This window comes from Littorina saxatilis, linkage group LG13, assembly GCF_037325665.1.
Source record: "Littorina saxatilis isolate snail1 linkage group LG13, US_GU_Lsax_2.0, whole genome shotgun sequence".
Taxonomy (NCBI): domain Eukaryota; kingdom Metazoa; phylum Mollusca; class Gastropoda; order Littorinimorpha; family Littorinidae; genus Littorina; species Littorina saxatilis.
In genome coordinates this window covers 23,086,631-23,110,254 of record NC_090257.1, presented here as the reverse complement: position 1 = coordinate 23,110,254, position 23,624 = coordinate 23,086,631, and the positions used below count along the sequence as shown (strand labels likewise).

Genomic DNA, 23,624 nt, shown 5'->3' with positions numbered 1-23,624 from the left:
AAGATGGGATAGAGCCACTTGTCAATTGTTTCTTGTTCACAAAAGCACAAATTTGCTCCAGGGGCTTGCAACGTAGTACAATGTATTACCTTGATGGGAGAATGCAATTTTCCAGTACAAAGGACTTAACATTCCTCACACACTGCTTGACTAAAATCTTTACAAAAATTGACTATATTCTATACAAGAAACACTTAACAAGGGTAAAACGAGAAACAGAATCCGTTAGTTCGCCTCTTACGACATGCTGGGGAGCATCGGGTAAATTCTTCCCCCTAACCCGCGGGGGGTATGTTTCTTTCGATTAACAATAACACAAATCATGACATCGCAGAAGGGCTCATCATTGACGTCTTATAATATACAGACTTGGTCATAATCTAAAAATACTTAAAATGTAAAACACTTGATCTACCTGTGTCCAATCAGAATCGCAGCACATGAAAAATTCACCTGCAAATTGTTTACCCCTTTGCTTCTTGTGACATGTAAAGTAACTCCGCCCTATTTCAAACCTGTGTCCAATCAGAAACGCCAGTTTGGAAAAAAGGTCCATAATCTCCAAAACACTGCATGTGTAAAACACCTAATCTACATGTCTCTTTGCAGAATTGTCACACACACAAAAAAAGGTCCATAATTTGAAAAACAATCCATTTTTCTGTCTGTACCAAAATTTGATGAAGAATTTACCAAAATGTCTGACAAAAATATGATGAAGAATTTATCAAAAGGTCTGACCAAAATATGATGAAGATTTTACACAAACCGATTGCTGTCGTGTTTTCTTTTTGTTTTGATGTTTTAACAATACATGTGTAAAAGTACTAAAACACTTAATATCCCTGTGTCTAATCCAAATAACCTCTCAGGAAAAAAAATAGGCCCATAATCGAACAAATATTTTCAACATAATTGCGCCTAATCAGAATCACCACTGAGGATCCAAAGCTGGAATATGACAGGCAAGTACATTTTACAACCTTCATCAAGACTTCTCTCCACAGACGAGTACGCCTTCCCTGCTTTCAGCGCCGAGTTAACTATGCCACACAAATGCAGGCTGAGCTCTGAGCCAAGATGAGCAATGAGAAAGCGAGACAGACAGCGCTGAGCGGCAGACTTCTTTTTGTAGCTCAGAGCAGTCGCTGTGTACAAGGCTTGGTACAGACACCGCTGCTCCTCAGTTTTGTCTCGGCAGGCAGAGCAGTGCGTTTCTTGTTCTGGGCTTACTGCCCTTTCGGACACTGTGTTGAACGCATTTTTTGACACAGTGTAAGTGTTGGATTTTGACGGTGTGCTTTGCTGTTCAGAATGGGACTTGGGTGGGCTTTGCTGTTCAGAATGGGACTTGGGTGGGCTTTGCTGTTCAGAATGGGACTTGGGTGGGCTTTGTTGTTGAGAATGGGACCACTTGGGTGCGCTTGGTTGTTCACAATGGGACCACTTAAGAGCGCTTTCTTGTTCAGAATGGGAACACTTGTTGGCGCTGACTCCCTCTCTTTCACTAAAACATCTCTGCTTACGTCTTGACCGTGCATGGTTATGTGCATTCACTGAAAAGCTGCCACAACTGTCTTTTTTGATTCCAGGTTCTTTGCTTTCCCCCGTCTTCTGACGTGTAAAAACTTCAGGGTGTTTGTAGCTAGGACTGTCACCTTTTCTGACATCGTCATCACATTCTGCTTTTTGAACGCTCTCATCTTCAAAGACGTCTGAGTCCTCAGAGTCTTCAGCAATATCTTGGGGTGGAGCTTCATTGCTGCTGGACACTTTGATGCCTGGATATTCAGAGCATGAAGGGCTTCCTACTGAAGAGGGTGAGAGTTTCAGCACTGCCTTCTGAAAGTTCAGCACTGGTGACCTTGAACTCTGTCATGATAAAAATTAAAGATTATTTTTTCCAACTTATCTGTTACTTTAACACTTTCTACCCCAAGTATTTTTAAACCGAGACCAGCTGTGCTGCAGCAGGTCACTCAGAATTGTAGTGACTGTGTAGTAACTGTGTATTTAACACGCTGGAATGTGTCAGATGGACGTTACATGAAGCGACTGAAGCTAACAGTCTTAGCAGATATATCTGTACCTTGTCAGATAGAGCCATACGAGTGGGTACGGATATATCTGTACCTGGGAGACAATGAGTTGATGAAAGATCTGGCGCATTGCCTTGAACATGTTTGAGGAAAATTAAGAATTCTGATTTTTTTTAACAAGAACATTGTATTCCCATAAGTGTTTTCCATTTCTACACACGCACGCATCCACACACACACACACACACACACACACACAAACAAACACACAAAACGGTAGTACATACATTTTGATCAGCCTCTTAAACACACGACTTAGTCTCAGTACTACAACACTGACTTGATATGAGATTTGATGTGGGGACAACAATGTAATGCTAATAGTCCAAAAGAAATTAGCTGCCACAAATTTTACTGTATAAATATGAAAGTTGCTTGTTCATTTCAATGCTTGTCATTCTCTCAGGTGCCAGGAGACTGGTTCCGCATAGCTCCATCTTCCTCTTGTTGCACATGTATGCATTTCGTGATTTTGTTTGTTTGTTTGCTTAACGCCCAGCCGACCACGAAGGGCCATATCAGGGCGGAGCTGCTTTGACATATAACGTGCGCCACACACAAGACAGAAGTCGCAGCACAGGCTTCATGCCTCACCCAGTCACATTATTCTGACACCGGACCAACCAGTCCTAGCACTAACCCCATAATGCCAGACGCCAGGCGGAGCAGCCACTAGATTGCCAATTTTAAAGTCTTAGGTATGACCCGGCCGGGGTTCGAACCCACGACCTCCCGATCACGGGGCGGACGCCTTACCACTAGGCCAACCGTGCCGGTATGCATTTCTTGAGCTTACTTCCATTGTTTCTCATATTGTACAATCATTCGTTTACCTTGCGCTGCCTTTTGACCGTAGACACGGCTTGAGCGGACTGGACACATCGAGGTCTTTTTGCGGCAGCCTTCAGCTTTGGTGTTGCAACAGACAGGCGCCTCAACAGTGGACTTTTGACTGTGTATGTTTGGCAGCAGGGCTGCAGGACATCACCCTGTGAAATGAAACAATAACAATGACGAGATAGAATCTGAGAAATGATCAGCTGCAAGAATCTGAGAAATGATCAGCTGCAAGATGACAACATCCGTATGTTCAGATTGTTAATTTTGCACACCAATGTATCCATTTCTTTCATTTCATCAGCACATTTAAATACAAAAGGAAATTGTAAACAATTACAGTTGCTTAAACTTAAAGTCAAAGCAGCAGAATACAAAACCATACCTCATTTGGAACAGAAGGTGATGCAACCTCCTTCGACAAAAGTCGCTGCTGGTGTCGCTGTTGCTTGTGACCGACGCACCTTCTGTAGGTGACTTTCACCTGGCGCTGCAAGGCAGGTATGTTCAACACCTGTTCGGCGCTGGGCCGATGCGCAGGATCTGCGTGCAGCAGCACTGCTACCAAGTCTTCCAGAACAGCTCCGTAATGGCTGAAAAATGTGAAAGCAAAAACTATACCATGTTGAGTGTCGGTCAGCACATTTTCTGTTCATAAGCTCTGTCAATATACCTCCATTTGAAGATTCTATCCTTTTGGTGATCTTAAAAGAGGGGGGGGGGGGGGTTCGCTGTACCTCTCTAAAGCTTACTATTAATTGGATGAAGTCAACTTCAGGACGTCTACTTCACAAAGCTTGCTGCAAGAAAGTTTGGCACTGAATTTTTGGTAAAAGATTTCGCAAAGTCTACTTAAGGCACAAAACTTTAACGTTGGATATTTCTTGGACACTATTCAGTCTATCAGTATCAAATTTGGCAAGATGGTGTATGATGACAAGGCCCCAAAAAACATACATAGCATCTTGACCTTGCTTCAAGGTCAAGGTCGCAGGGGCCCTAAATGTTGTCTAAAAAACAGCTATTTTTCACATTTGTTCCCATTTTCTCTGAAGTTTTTGAGATTGAATACCTCACCTATATATGATATATAGGGCAAAGTAAGCCCCATCTTTTGATACCAGTTTGGTTTACCTTGCTTCAAGGTCAAGGTCACAGGAGCTCTTCAAAGTTGGATTGTATACATATTTTGAAGTGACCTTGACCCTGAACTATGGAAGATAACTGTTTCAAACTTAAAAATTAGGTGGGGCACATGTTATGCTTTCATCATGAGACACATTTGGTCACATATGATCAAGGTCAAGGTCACTTTGACCCTTATGAAATGTGACCAAAATAAGGTAGTGGACCACTAAAAGTGACCGTATCTCATGGTAGAAAGAGCCAATGAGCACCATTGTACTTCCTATATCTTGAATTAACAGCTTTGTGTTGCATGACCTTGGATGACCTTGACCTTGGGTCACATGTATTTTGGTAGAAAAAATGTGTAAAGCAGTTCTTAGTGTATGATGTCATTGCTAGGTTTAGTTATTTGACCTTGACCCTGAAGGTCAAGGTCATATAAAGGTCAAGGTCAAGTATGTGAGTCGTATGGGCTTTGCCCTTCTTGTTTAAATTTTTACTGACAAAAACTGTAATCATGTGTCAAAATACTGGATCGGCTTCAAGATGGGCTTGTGAATAAAAGTAGTCTAGGAATTGTTCTCGTCATATTTTTTTCCCACTGACCGTACAGTGAAAACTGTCAAATACGGTCACTGGACTTAGCGGACACTCGCAGAATACGGACAGTCAGTCTCGGCACGGACTGCTTTACACTGTAAAACACCTGTACGTTACGGCCACCTCGGCATATGGCCGATAGGGCGCACCAAAATGACCCAGTTTTTGCCATGAGAGGTGGTTCCCCTGTCATATCTGAGAGAGGAAACACTTCCTGCATCGGGGTCAGTGACCGGTCAGTGACCGACTTTAACTGAGTGAAAATATGTGTGCTCTGTGTGTGCGGCCAGATCAAAGGCATTGTGATAGCTGGGTGGCCTTGTTAAAAGACACGACCTTCTTCCCAGGGGTCAATGACCCAGTTTTTGCCATGAGAGGTGGTTCCCCTGTCATATCTGAGAGAGGAAACACTTCCTGCGTCGGGGTCAGTGACCCAGTTTAACAGAGTGGAAATCTGTGTGTGCGGCCAGATCAGAGGCAGGGCAGTACCTAGTAGCTGAAACATGCATTATCACAAGTTTTTAAACTTGTTTTACAACAGTCAATATTAAATGTTTCTCTATTTAATCTAAACAGCTTCTGTTTTTCTTATAAATGTACATGTACATGTGCAGTACTCTCTCTCTCTCTCTCTCAAGGTGGTTTTTCTTGTATTTCTTGATTTTAAGAAAGCTTTTGATCTTGTAGATCACACATTACTTTTACATAAACTCGCATTGTACGTGAACAATCCCGCAACGTGTTCATTCTTTAAATCATATCTTGTCAACAGAACACAGTATGTTTCTATAAACGGTAAAACATCTCCCAAAGGATGTTTAAAGAGTGGAGTCCCCCAGGGGTCAGTTTTAGGGCCTATCTTGTTTTGTGTATTCATTAATGACCTCCCCCTTCATATATCTAATTCCAAAGTTAAAACGGAATTTTTTGCAGATGATTCGACGCTTCACACAAGCTGTAGGACTGTTCAAGAAATTGAAATTTCCTTACAGTCTAGTCTGAATGAAGTCACTAGTTGGTGTAACCAGAATTGTATGATAGTGCACCCAGGAAAGACAAAAAGCATGATTATTACAACAAGACAAAAACACCAGTCACGACCTCTTAAGTTAAATCTTTCTCTGGAATCACAACCTGTTCAGCAGGTAATGGAACATCGTGTTTTGGGTGTGATAGTCGATCAAGAATTAAAATTTGTTTGTTTGTTTATTTGTTGCTTAACGTCCAGCCGACTACGCAGAGCCATATCAGGACGAGGAAGGGGGGGGATGAAGGGGGCCACTTGTCAAGCGATTCCTGTTTACAAATGCACTAACCCATTACTTGTGTCCCAGCAGGCTTTAGTAAAACTAAATTAATACCTACTGGAAGATTACCAGTTTCCAGTATGTTAAAATAGGCTTAACCTATCTACTGCTGGACTTACATCAGAACACTAACAGATTAAACTATACATGAATCGCGAGACAAGCGGCAAGAGAAGAGATTTTTGGAAAAAATACAGGTGAATGAGCAAGAAGGCAGAAAAAAGAAAAGAATTCATGAAGAAAAAGAGAGCATGACAGGAAAGAGGAACCAAAAATCTACCTAACAGCAAACTAGAAAGCTCCTGCGGTTCCAAAAACAGGAGGGGCCTTTAATTTCATAACCGCAGTGCCCCACTGCGGGAAAGAATTAAAATGGCAATCTCATGTACATTATATTTGTCAAAAAGTATCCAAGAATTTGTTTCTGCTATCAAAGTTAAAGCAATATGTCGATATCGCAACACTAAAACTATTTTATCATGCCCACATCTTATCCCATATTAATTACGCATCAACTCTTTGGGATGGCGTCTCTGATATTCACATGAAAAAATTAAACTCTCTACATCGTCGGGCAGCTAAAATCATGGTAAATGGTCCACAATTATCAGCTGATTTGAAGTTAAAGAATCTAAACTACCTGCCGCTAGTTAAACAGTTACAGTTTAATAAGACTGTAATGATGTATAAAGTATATCATGGCGAAGTGCCCATCTATATTCAGGACCTATTTCACAGAGTCACCGAAAGGTACGGGTCTATCAATTTTCTACCACCAATACCCAGGATTGATTTGTTCAAAACTAGTCAAGCCTTCTCTGGCGCTATGGTGTGGAACTCCATTCCGTCTGTAATAAGATCATTAACCTCACTAAAGAGTTTTAAACAAGCTCTGCATAATCATTTTATGTCTACCTAGTTGGCTATACTAGTCCTAACACGTGCAAGTAGCTGTCAACAATTGGCAAAGCTTTATGAATTACACAAATATGTTCTTTATTATATGTATTATGTGGAATTTATGTTGCGATTTTCCATCATCAATTCATCATCATCATCATCATCATCATCATCATCATCATCATCATCATTTACACCATATAATCATTATTAGCATTAGTGTAAACGTTGGTATCGTGTGAATTTTACCGTCGATCACTTTCCATGTGTTAACATGTTGCATGTTTCGCTTTCGATTTGTATGTTGCTTACTTTGCCATTTTATTGTTTATGTTTATTTGCTTGTTTGCTTACTTGTCGATTGTTTGCTGGTTCGTTCGTTTACTTTGTTTATTTGTCATGTTGCTTTACTTGTTTATCATTTATTAGATATTTGTATTAGAAGTAAGGACCGGTTGTAAGAAAAGGCGTCGCCTTAAACCTCTATCCTTGAAAAATAAAGTTCCATCATCATCATCATCTCTCTCTCTCTCAACTTGACTTTGTCGCGTTTACTTGCACCTGTCTAATAAGGACACCTGCAGAATAAGGACACTTGTCTGGTCCCAAGGGTGTCCTTTTTTGACAGGTTTTACTGTATACGCGTACTGATCGTATTCTCGACAATCATGCGTACAGAATACAGCGAAATCGTATGGGTTCCCAGGTCTGTGCTTACCTTGGAATGGGGTCATAACAACCCTCCACAATTTTCAGAACCAGGAGCGGCAGGTTCGGGGCTTGGAATGGAACATGCAGACAGCACAGCTCATACAGCACACATCCTGCAGACCACATGTCGCTCTTGTGATTGTAGCTGGTGCTGTGGTGAAGGAAACTCTCTAATGCGTCATGCGTCAGATGCAAACACAGGCACAATGTCAAAACATGGTTAACGACTGCTAAAGGATTGAAAAAGATTGGTGCCCAGGAAAGGCATTAACGCTTCATTTGTTTCACTGTGTATAAATACAGGGGACCCCCCCCCCCCCCCCACCTCTTTTGTTTTAAGACCCAAACAATTAAAGACTACCTCCTTTTTAAGACCTCCCTCCCCCCCCCCCCCCCCCCCCCCCCCCTCTTTTTACATTTAGTCAAGTTTTGACTACCGTACTTTTCGGACTATAAGGCGATACTTTTTTTTTATTTTTTTACTTAAAATCGTGGGGTCGCCTTATACACGACGTCGCCTTATTCTCGGATAAAATAGGTTTCACGAGCACTGTGAACTTGAAATCAATGAGCAACTAACAACCATTTAAGTGAACACAATTCAAGCAATGTTGATCGCCGAAAAAATTACCTGAACACTAGTTGCGTTGAAACACGACAGTCGGTCTCTTGACACTTCAACTGGGTACCGCTTCAACTTGCACTTCGACTTTGTCACTGTCAAGATGCCGAAAACGAAGAGAGCTTCATACGATGCTGCCTTCAAGATTAAAGCCATCGATCTTGCGATACGACTGGAGAGCAACCGAAAGGCAGCGTTCGAACTAGGCCTGAATGAATCCATGGTTCGCAAATGGCGTAAACAGAGAGGTCAGCTGTTGGGATGTAAAAAGTCACGCAAGTCTTTCCGCGGAAAAGGTGCACGCTGGCCAGAGCTTGAGGCAGAGTTGGAGGACTGGGTTAATCTTCAAAGGGCCGATGGTCGAGGCGTTTCAACCGTTCAAGTTCGATTGAAGGCAAAGGAGATGGCAGCGGCGAAGAATATTGACGAATTCACTGGGAGTGCGTCATGGTGCTTTCGTTTTATGCGGCGGAGGAATCTGTCGGTTCGCATGAAGAAAACAATGTGTCAACAGTTACCGCCCGACTTTTTTCTATGTACGATGTTTTTCTTCATTTTTTTCTTTCATGCCATCGCCTTATGCACGACACCATCGCCTTATCCATGGCATCGCCTTATTCTAGGCTTTTTTCATTTTTTTTTTAAAAAGTAGGGGGTGCGCCCTATACACGGCAGCGCCTTATAGTCCGAAAAGTACGGTAAATGTTTTAACATAGAGGGGGGAATCGAGACGAGGGTCGTGGTGTGTGTGTGTGTGTGTGTGTGTGTAGAGCGATTCAGCTGGGCCGATCTTTATGATATTTGACATGAGAGTTCCTGGGTATGATATCCCCGGACGTTTTTTTCATTTTTTCAATAAATACCTTTGATGACGTCATATCCGGCTTTTTGTAAAAGTTGAGGCGGCACTGTCACACCCTCATTTTTCAATCAAATTGATTTAAATTTTGGCAAAGTAATCTTCGACGAAGGCCGGATTTTGGTTTTGCATTTCACCTTGGTGGCTTAAAAACTAATGAATAAGTTTGGTCATTAAAAATCGGAAACTTGTAATTAAAATTATTTTTTTTATTAAACGATCCAAAAATAATTTCATCTTATTCTTCGTCATTTTTTTATTCCAAAAACATATACATATGTTATATTTGGATTACAAACAAGTTCTGAAAGCCAAAAATGTGAAAATTATGATTAAAATTAATTGTCCGAAATCGATTTAAAAACAATTTCATCTTATTCCTTGTCGGTCCCTGATTCAAAAAACATATAGATATATGTTTGGATTAAAAATAAACTCAGTAAGCTAAAAAGAATAGACATACAGAAAATAGAGAATACTACTTGGCTTGCTGTGTCGTACCAGATTTACACGAGTTTTTTTGTTTAATATTGAACTGCCAGCGAAAGCGAGCTGTTCACAGTTCACTATTTGAAAAAGCAACGAGTGTAAATCTGGTACGACACAGCAAGCCATGTAGTATTCTGTTTATCCTACATACTGTACTTACGTGTATTTTACTGAAAATGTCTTGCAGTCGAGGCAGCTAAATTGAAGACGCTTGTTTTGGAACCTCGATCTCTTCTAAAGCCGCGTGCAATCTATTACGTCAAAGCAAAGAAACGTCACTCTGAAAGTGTGGCGTGACGTGTTAGTTCTAAAGATTCATCGAGGGTAATTAGCAAGCGCAATTTTTGTTTCTATAATGACGTTTGTCTTGGTGACTTTGGCATCATAAGCAGTGGAAAAACAGGTCCCTGCCAGACTTGCTTCACATGACCTCATTTACATGATATACACGCGTGTGATTTGAACGATTATTATCTCACGGGTGTCTCTCTCACGTATGTAGGATAAAGCGTGTTATCCTGCTCAGCGCGACCACTACCGCACTATTCTTAGACTACTATCTGCATGGCTTGTCGATTTCACTGCCTTTGCCACGAGCGGTGGACTGACGAAACTACGAGTATGCGGACTTGGTGAAAAAAGCAGTGCGTTCAGTTTCATTCTGTGAGTTCGACAGCTTGACTAAATGTTGTTATTTCGCCTAACGCGACTTGTTTCTATTTCAGGTTCTGTTCTGTTCAGACTTGATTTTCTTAGATTGTTGAAGGTTGTAAAAAGGGGATTCCACTGTAACATCTCCATAAAAGAGGAATGGTCAAATGTCTTATTATCTTACAACAGTTTATGCTGTCTGTAGGACAAAGGCCCAACACACAACTAATTGGTTCTTAAATTATTATTTTGATCTCCCTCTCTTAAAAATATCAATTGTCCTGCACCATCATAAAATTGTTTGCAGAGCCACTTAATGTTTATGTTTGAAAAGAAAAGTACAACACATATTCTTTCAAGTATATAGAGCAAATGTGAAAAATGCTCCCTGGCCATTTGTGGAACCCAATTCTGTAACATTTATAACCAAAGTATATATATATATATACATATATATCCTCATAGAGTGTATCAATCTTAAGTAAATTCCACTATCCCCATATCTAGAACCTAATCTCTGACTAACAAATACAAGAAATACAATGGTAAAAGGTTACACAAGTGACTCAATCTTGGCTGTGTTCATAAACTGTACAAATGCTTAAAAAGATACGGTTTTCTCTCGCAGATTTCGGGACTCAGATAGTAGGGTGTGCCAATGGCTGTCAGGGCGTGATCTGCTGTTCCCTCCATAATGCGAGCAATCCCAAAATCACCAACCTTGACAATCCCATCTGAGGTCAGGAACAGGTTTTGTGGCTTCAGATCTGCAGAGAGAGTGACAAGCAAAAAGCATCTCAGGATTTACGTGCATTTTTGAATGGATGTATATGCATACAGTTTTGTTTCCATCATAACTCACTCCAGTTTGTTTGTTCGTTCATGGGCTGAAACTCCCACGGCTTTTACGTGTATGACCGTTTTTACCCCGCTATTTAGGCAGCCATACGCCGCTTCTGGAGGAAGCATGCTGGGTATTTTCGTGTTTCTATAACCCACCGAACTCTGACATGGATTACAGGATCTTTTTCGTGCGCACTTGGTCTTGTGTTTGCGTGTACACACGGGGGTGTTCGGACACCGAGGAGAGTCTGCACACAAAGTTGACTCTGAGAAATAAATCTCTCGCCGAACGTGGGGACGAACTCACGCTGACAGCGGCCAACTGGATACAAATCCAGCGCGCTACCGATTGAGCTACATCCCCGCCCACTCACTCCAGTAAATCGGATGTGCAGATGCATTAGATTTAGAACCTCCCTTTTGAGACTCCACGATTTGAGACTTCCACCTTTTTATGACTCTTTTCTGGGATGTTCTGTGCATAGGCTCGGGAAAATTACCTCCATTTTAAGACCTGATTTTCTCAGATTTTTGAAGGTCGTAAAAGGGGGGTTCCACAGGAATAATTTTATTTTTGCATGAGCTTAAGACATTTTTGTTGGTAATGCACTAGCACACACACTGACACACACACATACATTTTCTAGTTTAAGTGCATAGAAAACAACCAATTACGAAAATCTTTCATGAGTGAAATTAATCGACCTATAATTCATATGATGTACCAAGTTTGTTTGTTTGTTTGCTTAACGCCCAGCCGACCATGAAGGGCCATAATATGATGTACCAAGTCAACTTTTGCAAGAGGACAAAGTACAAACTAAATTGGGAGAATGTGTATATAATTGCTACCAAAACAAAAGAAACAATGTAATCATTTGGTTATTTATCTTCCCGTGTCTTATTACTTATAAACACTACGTTTCAAGACAATAAAGTTTATTCGTACAAACATGGTTCAAATGCTTCAATACTTGTTAACAAAAGCAAACAAACTTCAGATATTTTGACTCCACTTCTTGAGCCCAATTATCTCCACCACATACTTTTTTTCATCAAACAAAAAAGGAAACAATTAAGGCCTACTAAAGTGCCGAACTCCACTTTCCTACCTCTGTGTAGGATATTCTCTGAGTGGAGATACTTCAGGGCAAAGCAGATCTGAATGAACAAATCTAGCACAGTCTGAAACAAAAAGCAGGAGTTCATGATGATGATATAATGTATCGATTGAACACTGGATTTCCCTTCTTTGAGCCATGTGACGTCAGAGGCCGACAAAACTTCATATTTAGGCGGCCAGCCGAGACTATAAAATAGTGCATGTTTGTGTGCGTTCAATCATAAAAGTTAAAAGGAATTCTATTTCTAACCAGAATCGATCAATACATAAATGTTATTTGTATTTTTGACAAAAATATGACATTTTGCACAGATTTCGACATTCATTGTTCACCTCGACCACTAGTGCGGTCTCGGAGGAACACGGACTGTCTCGATCTGTGTAAAATGTCATATGTTCGTCAAAAATACAAATAACGTATAATCGAAAATTTCAAAACTAAATTTTCATTTAATTAATATACTTACTCAACTCACATAAATGGCATTAACTTCAGTTCATTGCTAAGATATTGAAGTAGTACTCGACCCTGGTAAGGGGGGAAGTAACTCCCAAAGAAAAACAATCCGTAGTCAAGGACGGGAGTCACCTCCCCTACCGGTAACCCGCACATGCGCGGTCCTGCTACCGGCCGTCATTCCCCCACGGAAACACACACCTGTAACACATATAATGTTAGCGGGGATGGATGGGAGGGTATAAACGATGTGAGTTGAGTAAGTATATTAATTAAATGAAAATTTAGTTTTGAAATTTTCGATTCAATCACATATTCTTACCTCAACTCACATAAATGGCAGATTGCACATAAAGGCGGTGGGATACTCACATTAAACTCTTGGAAGTATCTGGCCTGCGGCAACCATGGCTGGGAGGCAGTTGGTACCGTCCGGGTGAGTGCTGGCAATGTCCCGGAGGTAGTAGCTGAGGAAGACATCTTGAGACGTCCAGTATGCAGCTTTGAGGACGTCTGACATCCTACCAGACTTGAGGACAGCTAAGGAAGTTGCCCACGCTCGAGCCTCGTGAGTCCGAGGTGATCGAAGAGGAAGGACTGACTGCCCCCCCCCCTTGTGTCTGCCACCACTGATAGGCATGCCTTATAAGTGTGGAAGACCATCTGGTAAGCGTGGTTTTTGCAATGTCTTTATTTCGGGCTGTATTAATCGAAATAAACAACAACTTCTGAGCTGATGCTCGAATCGGAGCGGTACGCAACAAGTAAGCCTTAAGCGCGCGTACCGGACAGTTAGAAAGATCCGGATCGCCGGGGGCTAAAATGTCCCGAAGAGGCCGAATGGAAATGATCGGTGAAAGTTGGTCCGGTTTTTGATTTTTGGCGAGAAAATCGGGACGGAAACGCAGTGAAACCGAGCCGTCTCTTTCAAAAGTGATATCACGGTCTAAACCTGAGAGGCCGTGGATCTCGCTGCCCCTTCGCGCGGAAGCGAGCAGTATGAGCATGAGAGTTTTGCGCGTAAGGTCAGAAAGACTAGCGTCTTGTAAAGGTTCAAAAGCACTAGAACGGAGAAATTCGAGTACTAGCAGAACGTCCCAAGCCGGAACAGAAGTTCTCTCCGTTGCAGAACTGAGGGCCGCGCCCTTTAGCACACTCGCGATGACTCCCCCGAGGGAGATGGAGCGACCAAGCTGCTTAAGAGTAACCGAGATGGCTGAGCGGCGAACGCGCAAAGTGGACGCGGCGCGTCCCTGAGCGGAGAGCCATGCCAAGTGGTTTGCGACCTGCATTGATCGCGGGGCGACCGGGACAACATTGTTAGCTGCACACCATCGAGTCCAAGCTAGCCAGTGCGATGAATAAACAGAGGAGGTGGAACGCCTGTGAGCCTTCTGGACTAAGTCCAAAGTAAGATCTGAGGCGCCTGAGCGCTTCAGTGATCGCCGAACAGTCGCCAGGCGTGAAGATCCAGGAACTCGGGGCGATCGTGAAGAATGCCCGTCCTGGGCTGTAGAAGCTCCCCTCGCCGGAGGCTGAGCGGAATTGGCGGGCCGCTGGCGAGCCGCAGGAGGTCCGGGAACCAATGCTGACTGGGCCAGCGCGGTGCCACGAGAAGAAGACGAGGCCGCTCTAAGTCGGCTTTTCGCAGGACCCTTCCGATGAGTGGAGTGGGAGGAAAGGCATAAGCCACTAGCCCTGTCCAGCTGATCGTCATCGCGTCGATCTTCCACGCTTCCGGGTCCGGAAACGGGGAGACAAAGATCGGAAGGCGACGCGAAAACCTCGTGGCAAAGAGGTCGACCATCGGTCGCTCTACCTGCGCCCAAAGGCGGAGGAGCGCCTGATGTGCGATGGTCCACTCTGTGTGGAGGATCTGAGAGGACCGGCTGAGGGCGTCGGCCAGGACGTTCAGGCAGCCGGGCAGGTAGCGAGCCGAGACCAGAATCTGATGGCGAGCGCACCAAGAAAGGATCTCGCATGCTCGGCTGGACAACAGTTGAGATCGGGAACCGCCCTGTTTGTTGAGGTAGGCAGCGACTGTCGTGTTGTCGGTATGAATCAACACATGGGTGCCCTGAAGGGCGGAGAGAAAATGCTGAAGCCCCAGAAAGACTGCCTCGAGCTCGAGGCGATTGATGTGCCAAAGCCGCTGCTCTTGTGACCACCGACCGGACGTCGTGTGTGTGTCCACGTGAGCCCCCCAACCCTTCTGAGACGCGTCCGAAAAGAGATGCGTGGAGGGAGGAGGAAGCGCTATGGGCACTCCCTGCAGAAGCCAAGGGGTGTTCATCCACTGAAGCGTGGTCTGCTGAAACCAGACCCCGAGCGGGACTGAAACGTCCCAGCCTTGTGAAGTCGGATTCCAGACTGAACTGAGCGCCGCCTGAAACGGGCGCTTGTGGGATCTGCCTAGCGGAATAAGGGACGACATGGACTCCATCTGGCCCTGTACAGACGCAAGCGTCCGGGCTGGAGCTGACTGAAGCCCTAACAGGGAAGACAGAAGAGCCTGCAGTTTGTCCACCCGGCGTTGAGTGGGGCGGACTGTCCACTCCCGTGAATCGAACACCATGCCAAGGTAAGTAAAGGTCTGCGACGGAGTCAGCTCGGACTTGGTGTGGTTGACTCGGAAGCCGAGATCCTGAGCCTGAGCAAGGACAAACTGGGTATGCTGAAGGCAGAGCGCTTCCTGCTGATGAAGGATCAGCCAGTCGTCCAAGTATGCCCTGAGCCGAACCCCGTGCTGCCGAACGAGGGCACAAAGTTGGCGCACCACCATGGTGAATACCCAGGGAGCAAGTGACAGCCCGAAGGGAAGGGCTCGAAACTGGAAGATTCGGTCCCCCCACAGAAAACGCAACCACTTCCGGTCCGCCTCGTGCATGAGGATGTGGAAGTAGGCGTCCGTCAGGTCGACAGACGTCACCCAGTCGCCCGGGCGAAGCGCCTCCCTGACGGTCGCCGGCGTTTCCATGGTGAACCGAATTTTGCGCAAAAAGCGGTTCAGTGGAGAGAGGTCTAAGACTGGCCGCCACCCCCCGGAAGCCTTGGGAACAACGAAGATTCTTCCGTAAAAACCCAAGGAGGAGTGGTCGAGAACCTCCTCTATAGCCTGCTTCTGCAGCAAGAGAAGGATTTCCGCCTGAATTGCCTCCCGAGCGTCGAGGCTGGCCGGAAACCGGAAATTGGCCGGCGCTCTGGACAAAGGGGCCTTGCCTTCCTGCCAAGGAAGGCGGAACCCCGATCGAATCACCCCCATAATCCATAGGCTGCTTGTCCGAGACAGCCACACTGGAAGGGCCCGAGAGAGGCCGCCTGCTACCGAAAGGGTAGAGGCTGGGGGGGTGACCGGATCGGGGGGGTCTCATTGGGGGTTGGGCTTGTGCCCAGACCCCCGCTTCCCAAAGGAAGGTTTACGCTGGTAAGGGCGGGAACGTGAACCACCCCTACCTGCCTGAGATGACTTCTGCCCCGAGGACTTGCCTGCAGCTGGTGCAGAACTCCGTGGTTTGTTACCGTGCTGCTTAAGAGCGAGTTCCGTCAGTTGCATCACATGATGGTCACGAGCCTCCTCCGTTTGCTGCCGGAGGGCATCCAAAGAGCGTGATCCCAGCAACGCACCCTCTGAGAAGGGAGAGACTCTCAAAGAGTCTATGGTGGCCTTATCCGTCAGGCGTGAGCCGTTAAGAAAAGCCTCGCGCCTCCAAAACACAACCTGAGAGTAGAGCCGAGCAGCAAGAGTCATCTGACTGTCAGTGACCTTCGCGAGGGCCGCCAAGAGCATGGCAGCATCAGCCTCAATGGCATCGTCACGGAACCTAAAAGGTTCGATGGACGAAGCGATGGCTCTCGTGAGAGACCGGATGAGCGTTTCCGCTAAGGAGGTCAGTTCGAGGGAAGAACGCCCGCTCTCCTCCAGCCCGAGTAGACTCTGTTCCGTACACACGGCAGTCCTATCTCGGCTATAACCGTCCTGCCGTAAGCGAGCCAGTTCCGGAGTCACCGGAAGTGGAGCTGTGGGCAGCGAAAACGAGGAGAGAAGAGAATGTGGCCTGCTAGGCAGCCGCGATCTTCTTGAATTAGCTGGGAGGCCGCCGCCTGCCTGAGCCGAGGCTAACCAAGGCTGAGCAGACGGGGGGGCTTCCCCATGAGCAGCCAAGAGAGGGTAGGGTGTGTTAGCGTCCGCCAACACCTGAGCCATCACAAAAGGGACGGAAGGAGATTCAATGAACCGGAACTTCGCCTTCGTGTCCCCCGCGCCCGCAAAATCTGCCAAAGCAGAAGGAGGGGGTGCGACCACAGTAGAATCGGCGGAGACACCCTCAGGGAAGTACCGTGAGGTTATCTCCGCAGCCAACTCCAGAGTAGGGCCCAGTTTATTGGGAATCCGTAAGGGGGTAACAGATTCAGAGCAATCCTCATCCCCTTCCTGTTCCTCTCCAAAACCTTCCTGATCTCCATCAGAAGGAGGGTCCGGCAAACCGGAAACCCACCCGTCCACGGAAGCGGAAGTGGCTAAAGTCGGTTGAACAATAGACGGAAGCGCCGCAAACTGTCCACCAACAGCACCGCCGACAACCGGAACCGCCGCGGCGGAACCGGAAGTCGGGGCCGGAAGTCGATGCGTAACCAGGGACGGGATAGCAGGGACACTGCCACCGGAACCACTAGCCCGCTGTCCTCCACCGGAAGTGCCTGCCACAGCACAACCGGAAGTCGAGGACGACAACCCGCGGGCAGGCCCGACCGGAAGCCCCGAGGGGCAACCAGAGGAGCCTACCCCCTGCGAACTCGAACCAGGAACGGCGGCAGCCGGACCAAGAGCTACAGGTCGATGACCGCCGACAGAATCTTGTAGGCCAGAGCTGGACAAACAAGACGCTGCTGCCTGCCCCCCAGAGGCCGGGACAGCCGAAACTGATCCCAGGGGGGCAGGCTGGCGCGCTTCGCCGCTCCCTAGCGCACCCGCCACGTGATGGACGGTGTACTGCCGGGGAGGAGCCGTCTGCGAACCCGGCGACGCAAGAGCGTAACCCGGGCCCGCAGGCAAGTGTGAGCCCCCAAAAAGATGGGGACTCCCACAAACGCCGCCCAACGCCGAAGCGCTGGAACCGGGCGGCGCTAAGGCCGCGAACCCCCCTGAAAAGGCAGGGGAATCCGCAACCAAACCAGAAAAATCCGGCCCGAGATCAGCCGACGTAATCGTCGCTGACGGCCGCAGCCTAGAAAGAGAGGCCACCCCCCCCACGCCAGGCGGGAGGGGAGCGACAGGTCTTTCCGCAGAATGTAAGGCAACTAGGTCATGCTTCAAAGTAGCAAACATTGCCAAAATTTCTTCCCGAGACACGGACTCGCTAGACCGTGGCGTCTGCGAGCGCGAGAGAGGAGAAGTAGAGCGTTCCTGCGTAGGAAAAACCGGTGACGGTGACGTGGAGTCAAGCGAAACCCGTTCTGTTTTCTTAGTCACCGGGTCAGTAACCAGAATTAAAGACGTAGCCTGTGACGAAGTTACAGAGGCACGCGTCTTTGATTTAGACTTAGACTTGTCCTTATCCTTCTCTTTGCCCGGTGAAGAGAGCAGAGAAACAAGTTTGCCCTTGCTTTTAGAGTTTTTGTCCGCCATTTGCAATATCGAACACGCGCACGTGGAGATGAATTACAACAGCGAAAATACTCAAACAAACGCAACGCGTAGCGAAGAGAAGTGAAACGATCTTACCTAAAGAAAGCAACGCAAAGACCAGGGTCAAATGGCCTTCCACAAAAAGGCCAAGGCAAAAAATATGCCGGAGTACAACAACACGTCTGTGCAGTAGTGTTGAAGTGGGTGGAATGACGGCCGGTAGCAGGACCGCGCATGTGCGGGTTACCGGTAGGGGAGGTGACTCCCGTCCTTGACTACGGATTGTTTTTCTTTGGGAGTTACTTCCCCCCTTACCAGGGTCGAGTACTACTTCAATATCTTAGCAATGAACTGAAGTTAATGCCATTTATGTGAGTTGAGGTAAGAATATGTGATTGAATGACCTGTTGGTACTTGATGATGAACAAACGTTCATTCACTAACAACATATTACTGTTTTACAGTTTTGTGCTGCTTTTATTAATGCTCCAATAATGCCTTAATTACTTATTTAAAGAGAAAGAAAGAAAAAACAAGGGGTGAGAGCGAAGGTCGGGGAATGTGTGAGAATGGGCGTTCAAATGAAAATTAAGACTCAGAGAAGCTGGAGGAGTTTAAATTTTCCACTGACCCAAAGAGTAATTTTATAAAATGTCCTAGTCCACTCAACAAAATCATTTTTTTAAAAGTAATTTGTTATTTTTTCATTTGTGAACACATGTTTAAGGCTTTACAAACCACTTTTTAATCAAGCCAATTTAATAAGAAGGAAAAAGAGGTATGTTATTACCGACAGATATATATTTTGTAATACTGAAGTGAACAACTATGCAAATCAGATCAGTTGTAAATATAGCCATGTACCGTACTTTCCGGGTGACAAGGCGCTTCGTTATCTAAGACGCACCCCCTTCTTTTAAAAAAAAATTGTAATCCAGTCACCCATTGGACGCAGAGGGCCGATAGGGCGCACCAAAATGACCCAGTTTATGCCATGAGAGGTGGTTCCCCTGTCATATCTGAGAGAGGAAACACTTCCTGCATCGGGGTCAGTGACCGGTCAGTGATCGACTTTAACTGAGTGAAAATATGTGTGCTCTGTGTGTGCGGCCAGATCAAAGGCATTGTGATAGCTGGGTGGCCTTGTTAAAAGACACGACCTTCTTCCCAGGGGTCAATGACCCAGTTTTTGCCATGAGAGGTGGTTCCCCTGTCATATCTGAGAGAGGAAACACTTCCTGCATCGGGGTCAGTGACCGGTCACTGACCGAGTTTAACAGAGTGGAAATCTGTGTGTGCGGCCAGATCAAAGGCAGGGCAGTACCTAGTAGCTGAAACATGCATTATCATAAGTTGTTTGACTGGTACTCAAGCGGTCTCTTTCGTATTTCATACACGGATTAGGCGCTTCGTTATACAAGACGCAGGGGTCGAACTCGAGGAAAAAAGTCGCGCCTTATGACCCGGAAAGTACGGTACATAATTATTGTTTGAAATGTTTTTCTTTTTCATGCTTACTTTTGAGTGCCGTGTCTCTGTGTTGTTGCCTTGTCATCTTCATGTAATCTATGCGTAAGTGTATATGAGTATGCTTGAGTTGTTAATGCGAAAGATTGTGTATGAGTGCGCCTTGAGTTGCCTTGTGGTGAGTTATGTGCGCCTTATAAATTCTCGTATTATCATTACTTAATAAAATGGAAACTGCATGCTGCTTGAGAAGTTCACAAACTTGCCGCTCATGCAGACTTGCCTACCCCCAAAATTACAAGGTGTAATGAGCCTAGCCAAAAAGAGTAATCTGATGGAAGGTGTACATAATTAAGATTCCATTCAGCAATAATTTCGCACATTGTCACTTCTGCTCGGACAATTTGTCCCTCCAGTTTTGTTACTGTATCACTCGACTCAGACTTCTTGATAAAGAAACCGGTATTTGGAACGTCTTTTGGTTTCCATGAGCTCTCTTTACTGGAAAATTTCCTAAATAAATTATCATTTAATTAATATACTTACCCGAATCACATTAGCATTGAGTCACCTGAGATGCTTATCACTGAAAAACGCTTACCCGGCTAAAGAATTTAAAGGGAAGCAACCCCATCACCAAAACGAAAGTGAAAGTAGCTTTGGTAATGGGCCAGTACACCGGGAGTTACCTCCCATACGGGTGTATGCCACGTCACTTCCTCTAGGAACACGTGCCTATTATCATACGGCTTTAAAAAATCTTAAAACCATAAGCGGGGCAGGTGGGAGGGAATACAGTATGTGATTCGGGTAAGTATATTAATTAAATGATAATTTATTTAGGAAATTTTCCATTTAATATCATATTCTTACTCCGAATCACATTAGCAGATAACATCAACAAGGCGGTGGGCTAGAAATGAATCAAAACTCACCATCAAGTTCTGGACAGGAACTGGCCTGCTGCTATGAGCGCTGGAAGGCCTCTGGAGCCATCCTGTCGAAGAGCTGTGACGTCCCGAAGATAAAAGTTTATGAAAACATCTTCGGAACGCCAATACGCAGTTGTCAGCACCTCCTCTAGACGTCTGGAGCGCAGAACTGCCAGAGAGGATGCCCACGCCCTCGTCTCATGGGCTCGGGCCGAGTCAAGTGGCAAGGAGGGCATAACCCCCCCCCCTCTTTGTGCGCCTCCACTCATAAGCCTGCTTGATGAGCGAGGACACCCACCGGGCCAACGTTTACTCAAACACACAAGGTCAGCCACAGAGCGTCAAAAAGTGAACCGTCCTCTCCGAGGTGAAAAAGACGTATGATAATAGGCACGTGTTCCTAGAGGAAGTGACGTGGCATACACCCGTATGGGAGGTAACTCCCGGTGTACTGGCCCATTACCAAAGCTACTTTCACTTTCGTTTTGGTGATGGGGTTGCTTCCCTTTAAATTCTTTAGCCGGGTAAGCGTTTTTCAGTGATAAGCATCTCAGGTGACTCAATGCTAATGTGATTCGGAGTAAGAATATGATATTAAATGCATCCTTGTGACAATTTGTCCCGATGTGCTATGCAGTCATATTTTCCACCGTGTGCGCACGAAAAGTCACTGTGGCAAAGGGAACACAAGACGTGCTTTGTTCCTTTCGACGATCGTCCTACGCATGGTCACGATTCCATTTAACTGCCTTTGTATTTTTGTTGAATGCTTTCTTTCTTTTTCACAGCAATCGATTTACCATCACTGTGACCAGCTTCCTCATCAGACTCATCTTTCGTCTCATGGGGACTCAGATTTTCTGCGTGTCGCTTCATTGTAATGCAAATGGTGTCTTCTATCTTGTATGTGGTTGAACTGACCGGAAATGACCGGCTATTGCCCAAACGATCTCGCGCAGGAGTAAACGCAAGCTCTGCGAGAGCAACAATACAGATCGGATTTACATCGAGACGAGATGCGAAAAATCGTACTTTTGGTCTCTTAAAAATCGTACACAGTTTCCATTGTGGAAAGCGTGGCGGCTTAGTTCGGGTTAAAAATCGTAGTAAATTATGCCCAAATCGTAAGGGTAGACAGGTCTGCTCATGTAATGGGCTAGTGATTTTCAATTTTCAATGGATGATGTAACAAAATAACTCTGTCAATGTTTTTCCGGCTGTGGAAGTGTATATTTTTCTTGAAAATACTAGTTGGGGTAAACAAACCCGCGTGACATTGTAGCAGCTAGGTCAATCACTACAAACTGAGCGGCGTGTCTCCACACATAGTTGGCAATTGCAGGGCTCCCCACAACGCCCCTCCTAGTGCGTCCCGGGACCCCCACTTTTAAATTGTAGAGGGTCCATGGACCCCCACTGCAGTATTTTAGAGGGTCCATGGACCCCCACTGCAGTATTTTAGAGGGTCCATGGACCCCCACTGCAGTATTTTAGAGGGTCCCAAGGGTCCAAAAGCCGAAAAGTCCCAGTGTACTTTTAAAACATTGTGGTCACGTATAGTGTAAGTACACGAAGTGTCGATTGCAGTCTGAAAATGGTATACGATACGCACGATAAAGGAAATTTAGTGCGTCCTAGGACCCGCTCTTTTAAAATCTATAGTGTGTCCAGGGACCCTCTTCCATATATTTCTAGTACGTGTTTTCGGCTTGTAGTGCGTATAGGACGCAGGGACGCGCGCAATGGGGAGCCCTGCAATTGGGCTAGTGTCACGTGGGTTTGCTTCACTTTCTGGGGCACAACAATCCCGACAAGAGTTATTTCTGGAAAATGTCTTGCCCAGCAAAATGTTTCCTCGTCATGGGCAAGTGCATGTATTTCTGCATCCCTGCATACTCATATCACTCAACAATAAAAAGCTTACCTCATTATCAAAGTGTATTCCCTTCTGATCAAGAATCTTCTTTTGGAGATCTCCTGATAACAAAACATAATATATAAGCAATTAAACGAAACTTAATTATGTGATTTTAACATAATTATCATAAAAGTTCAAAGACCATATGGCATACTTGACAATGTTCTGCTTTTTGGGGGTTTGTTTCTAAATTCATTTCCACCACACACGCACAAACACACATGCACTCACACAAGTTTCTTCTCCTTAAATTAGTGAGGAAATCCATGTACAGGGCAACTACCCTCATTTGGTTGGTGCGCCTAATTTCCCTAGAGTGAAAGATAAAGTGGATAGTGTACCTATGGATATAAAAACGTGTGGGTTGGTAGGCAAGCCATTGCTTCACGCGATAGACACACAGACTGAGGCAGACCCACACGTCTTGACATGAACAACCATACTTTTGGACGCTGTTCTTGAGTTTTGCCGTATAAGTAGCTTTTCTTGCTGTCAAAAATAGCTCCCCCATTTATATAAATGGTTCTCACCAGCGTCAGCATACTCCATGACAATGTTCAGACAGCCAGAGTTGAGGAACGCCTCACAGTAAGACACGATGTTCACGTGCCGACATTTTGCCAGCACCTTTACCTCCACCAGCGTCTGCCCCACTTCTTTCTCGCTTAGACAGTCTAATCTTATTTCTTTCAGCACAGCCTTTTTGTTCTTTTTGGGGCTGTTCACGAGCCAGGCCTTTCCGTATGAGCCAGAGCCAAGGAGCTCAAGTTTTTCATACACTCCCGCCATCTTTCTGTGCAGACGACAGATGGGAGGTTACTCACAAGCGCCAAGGTACGTCACTCTGCCAATCTTCTGATAGCGACAGAACAGCTTGCACAGTTTGTAACTTTCACGTATTATTAGGGCCTGCTTGTACATAGCAGGTTGCTCAGATTACTGAAACGGTTTGCGATCAATTTCATTGAAGGTTTACTCCTTGTTTTTATCCGTGACACAGTACGTGTCATCGACAGGTGTCTTTTAAATCTGGCATCATCAGCTGAAACTTTCAG

At 45.4% G+C, this 23,624-nt stretch overlaps 1 protein-coding gene across 1 annotated transcript; it reads right to left on the bottom strand.

The window, feature by feature from the left end:
• Positions 1 to 23,368, bottom strand: LOC138946124 (serine/threonine-protein kinase Nek5-like). Its single transcript, XM_070317628.1, has 8 exons — positions 23,100 to 23,368; positions 22,576 to 22,628; positions 12,159 to 12,231; positions 10,817 to 10,970; positions 7,590 to 7,727; positions 3,322 to 3,529; positions 2,933 to 3,088; positions 1 to 1,872 (listed from the first exon to the last, which is right to left on the bottom strand). The coding sequence occupies exons 1-8, from the start codon at positions 23,356 to 23,358 to the stop codon at positions 922 to 924; spliced, it is 1,992 nt and encodes a 663-aa protein (XP_070173729.1). The 5' UTR covers positions 23,359 to 23,368; the 3' UTR covers positions 1 to 921.
• Positions 23,369 to 23,624: the final 256 nt, after the last annotated feature.

Coding starts and splice junctions, on each gene's coding strand:
- LOC138946124 (XM_070317628.1), bottom strand. CDS start 23,358: ATGGCGGGAGTGTATGAAAAACTTGAGCTCCTTGGCTCTGGCTCATAC. Junction 10,971..12,158: donor AGAGAATATCCTACACAGAG/GTAGGAAAGTGG, acceptor CTCTCTCTGCAG/ATCTGAAGCCACAAAACCTG. Junction 3,530..7,589: donor TGTTATGACCCCATTCCAAG/GTAAGCACAGAC, acceptor CACATTTTTCAG/CCATTACGGAGCTGTTCTGG.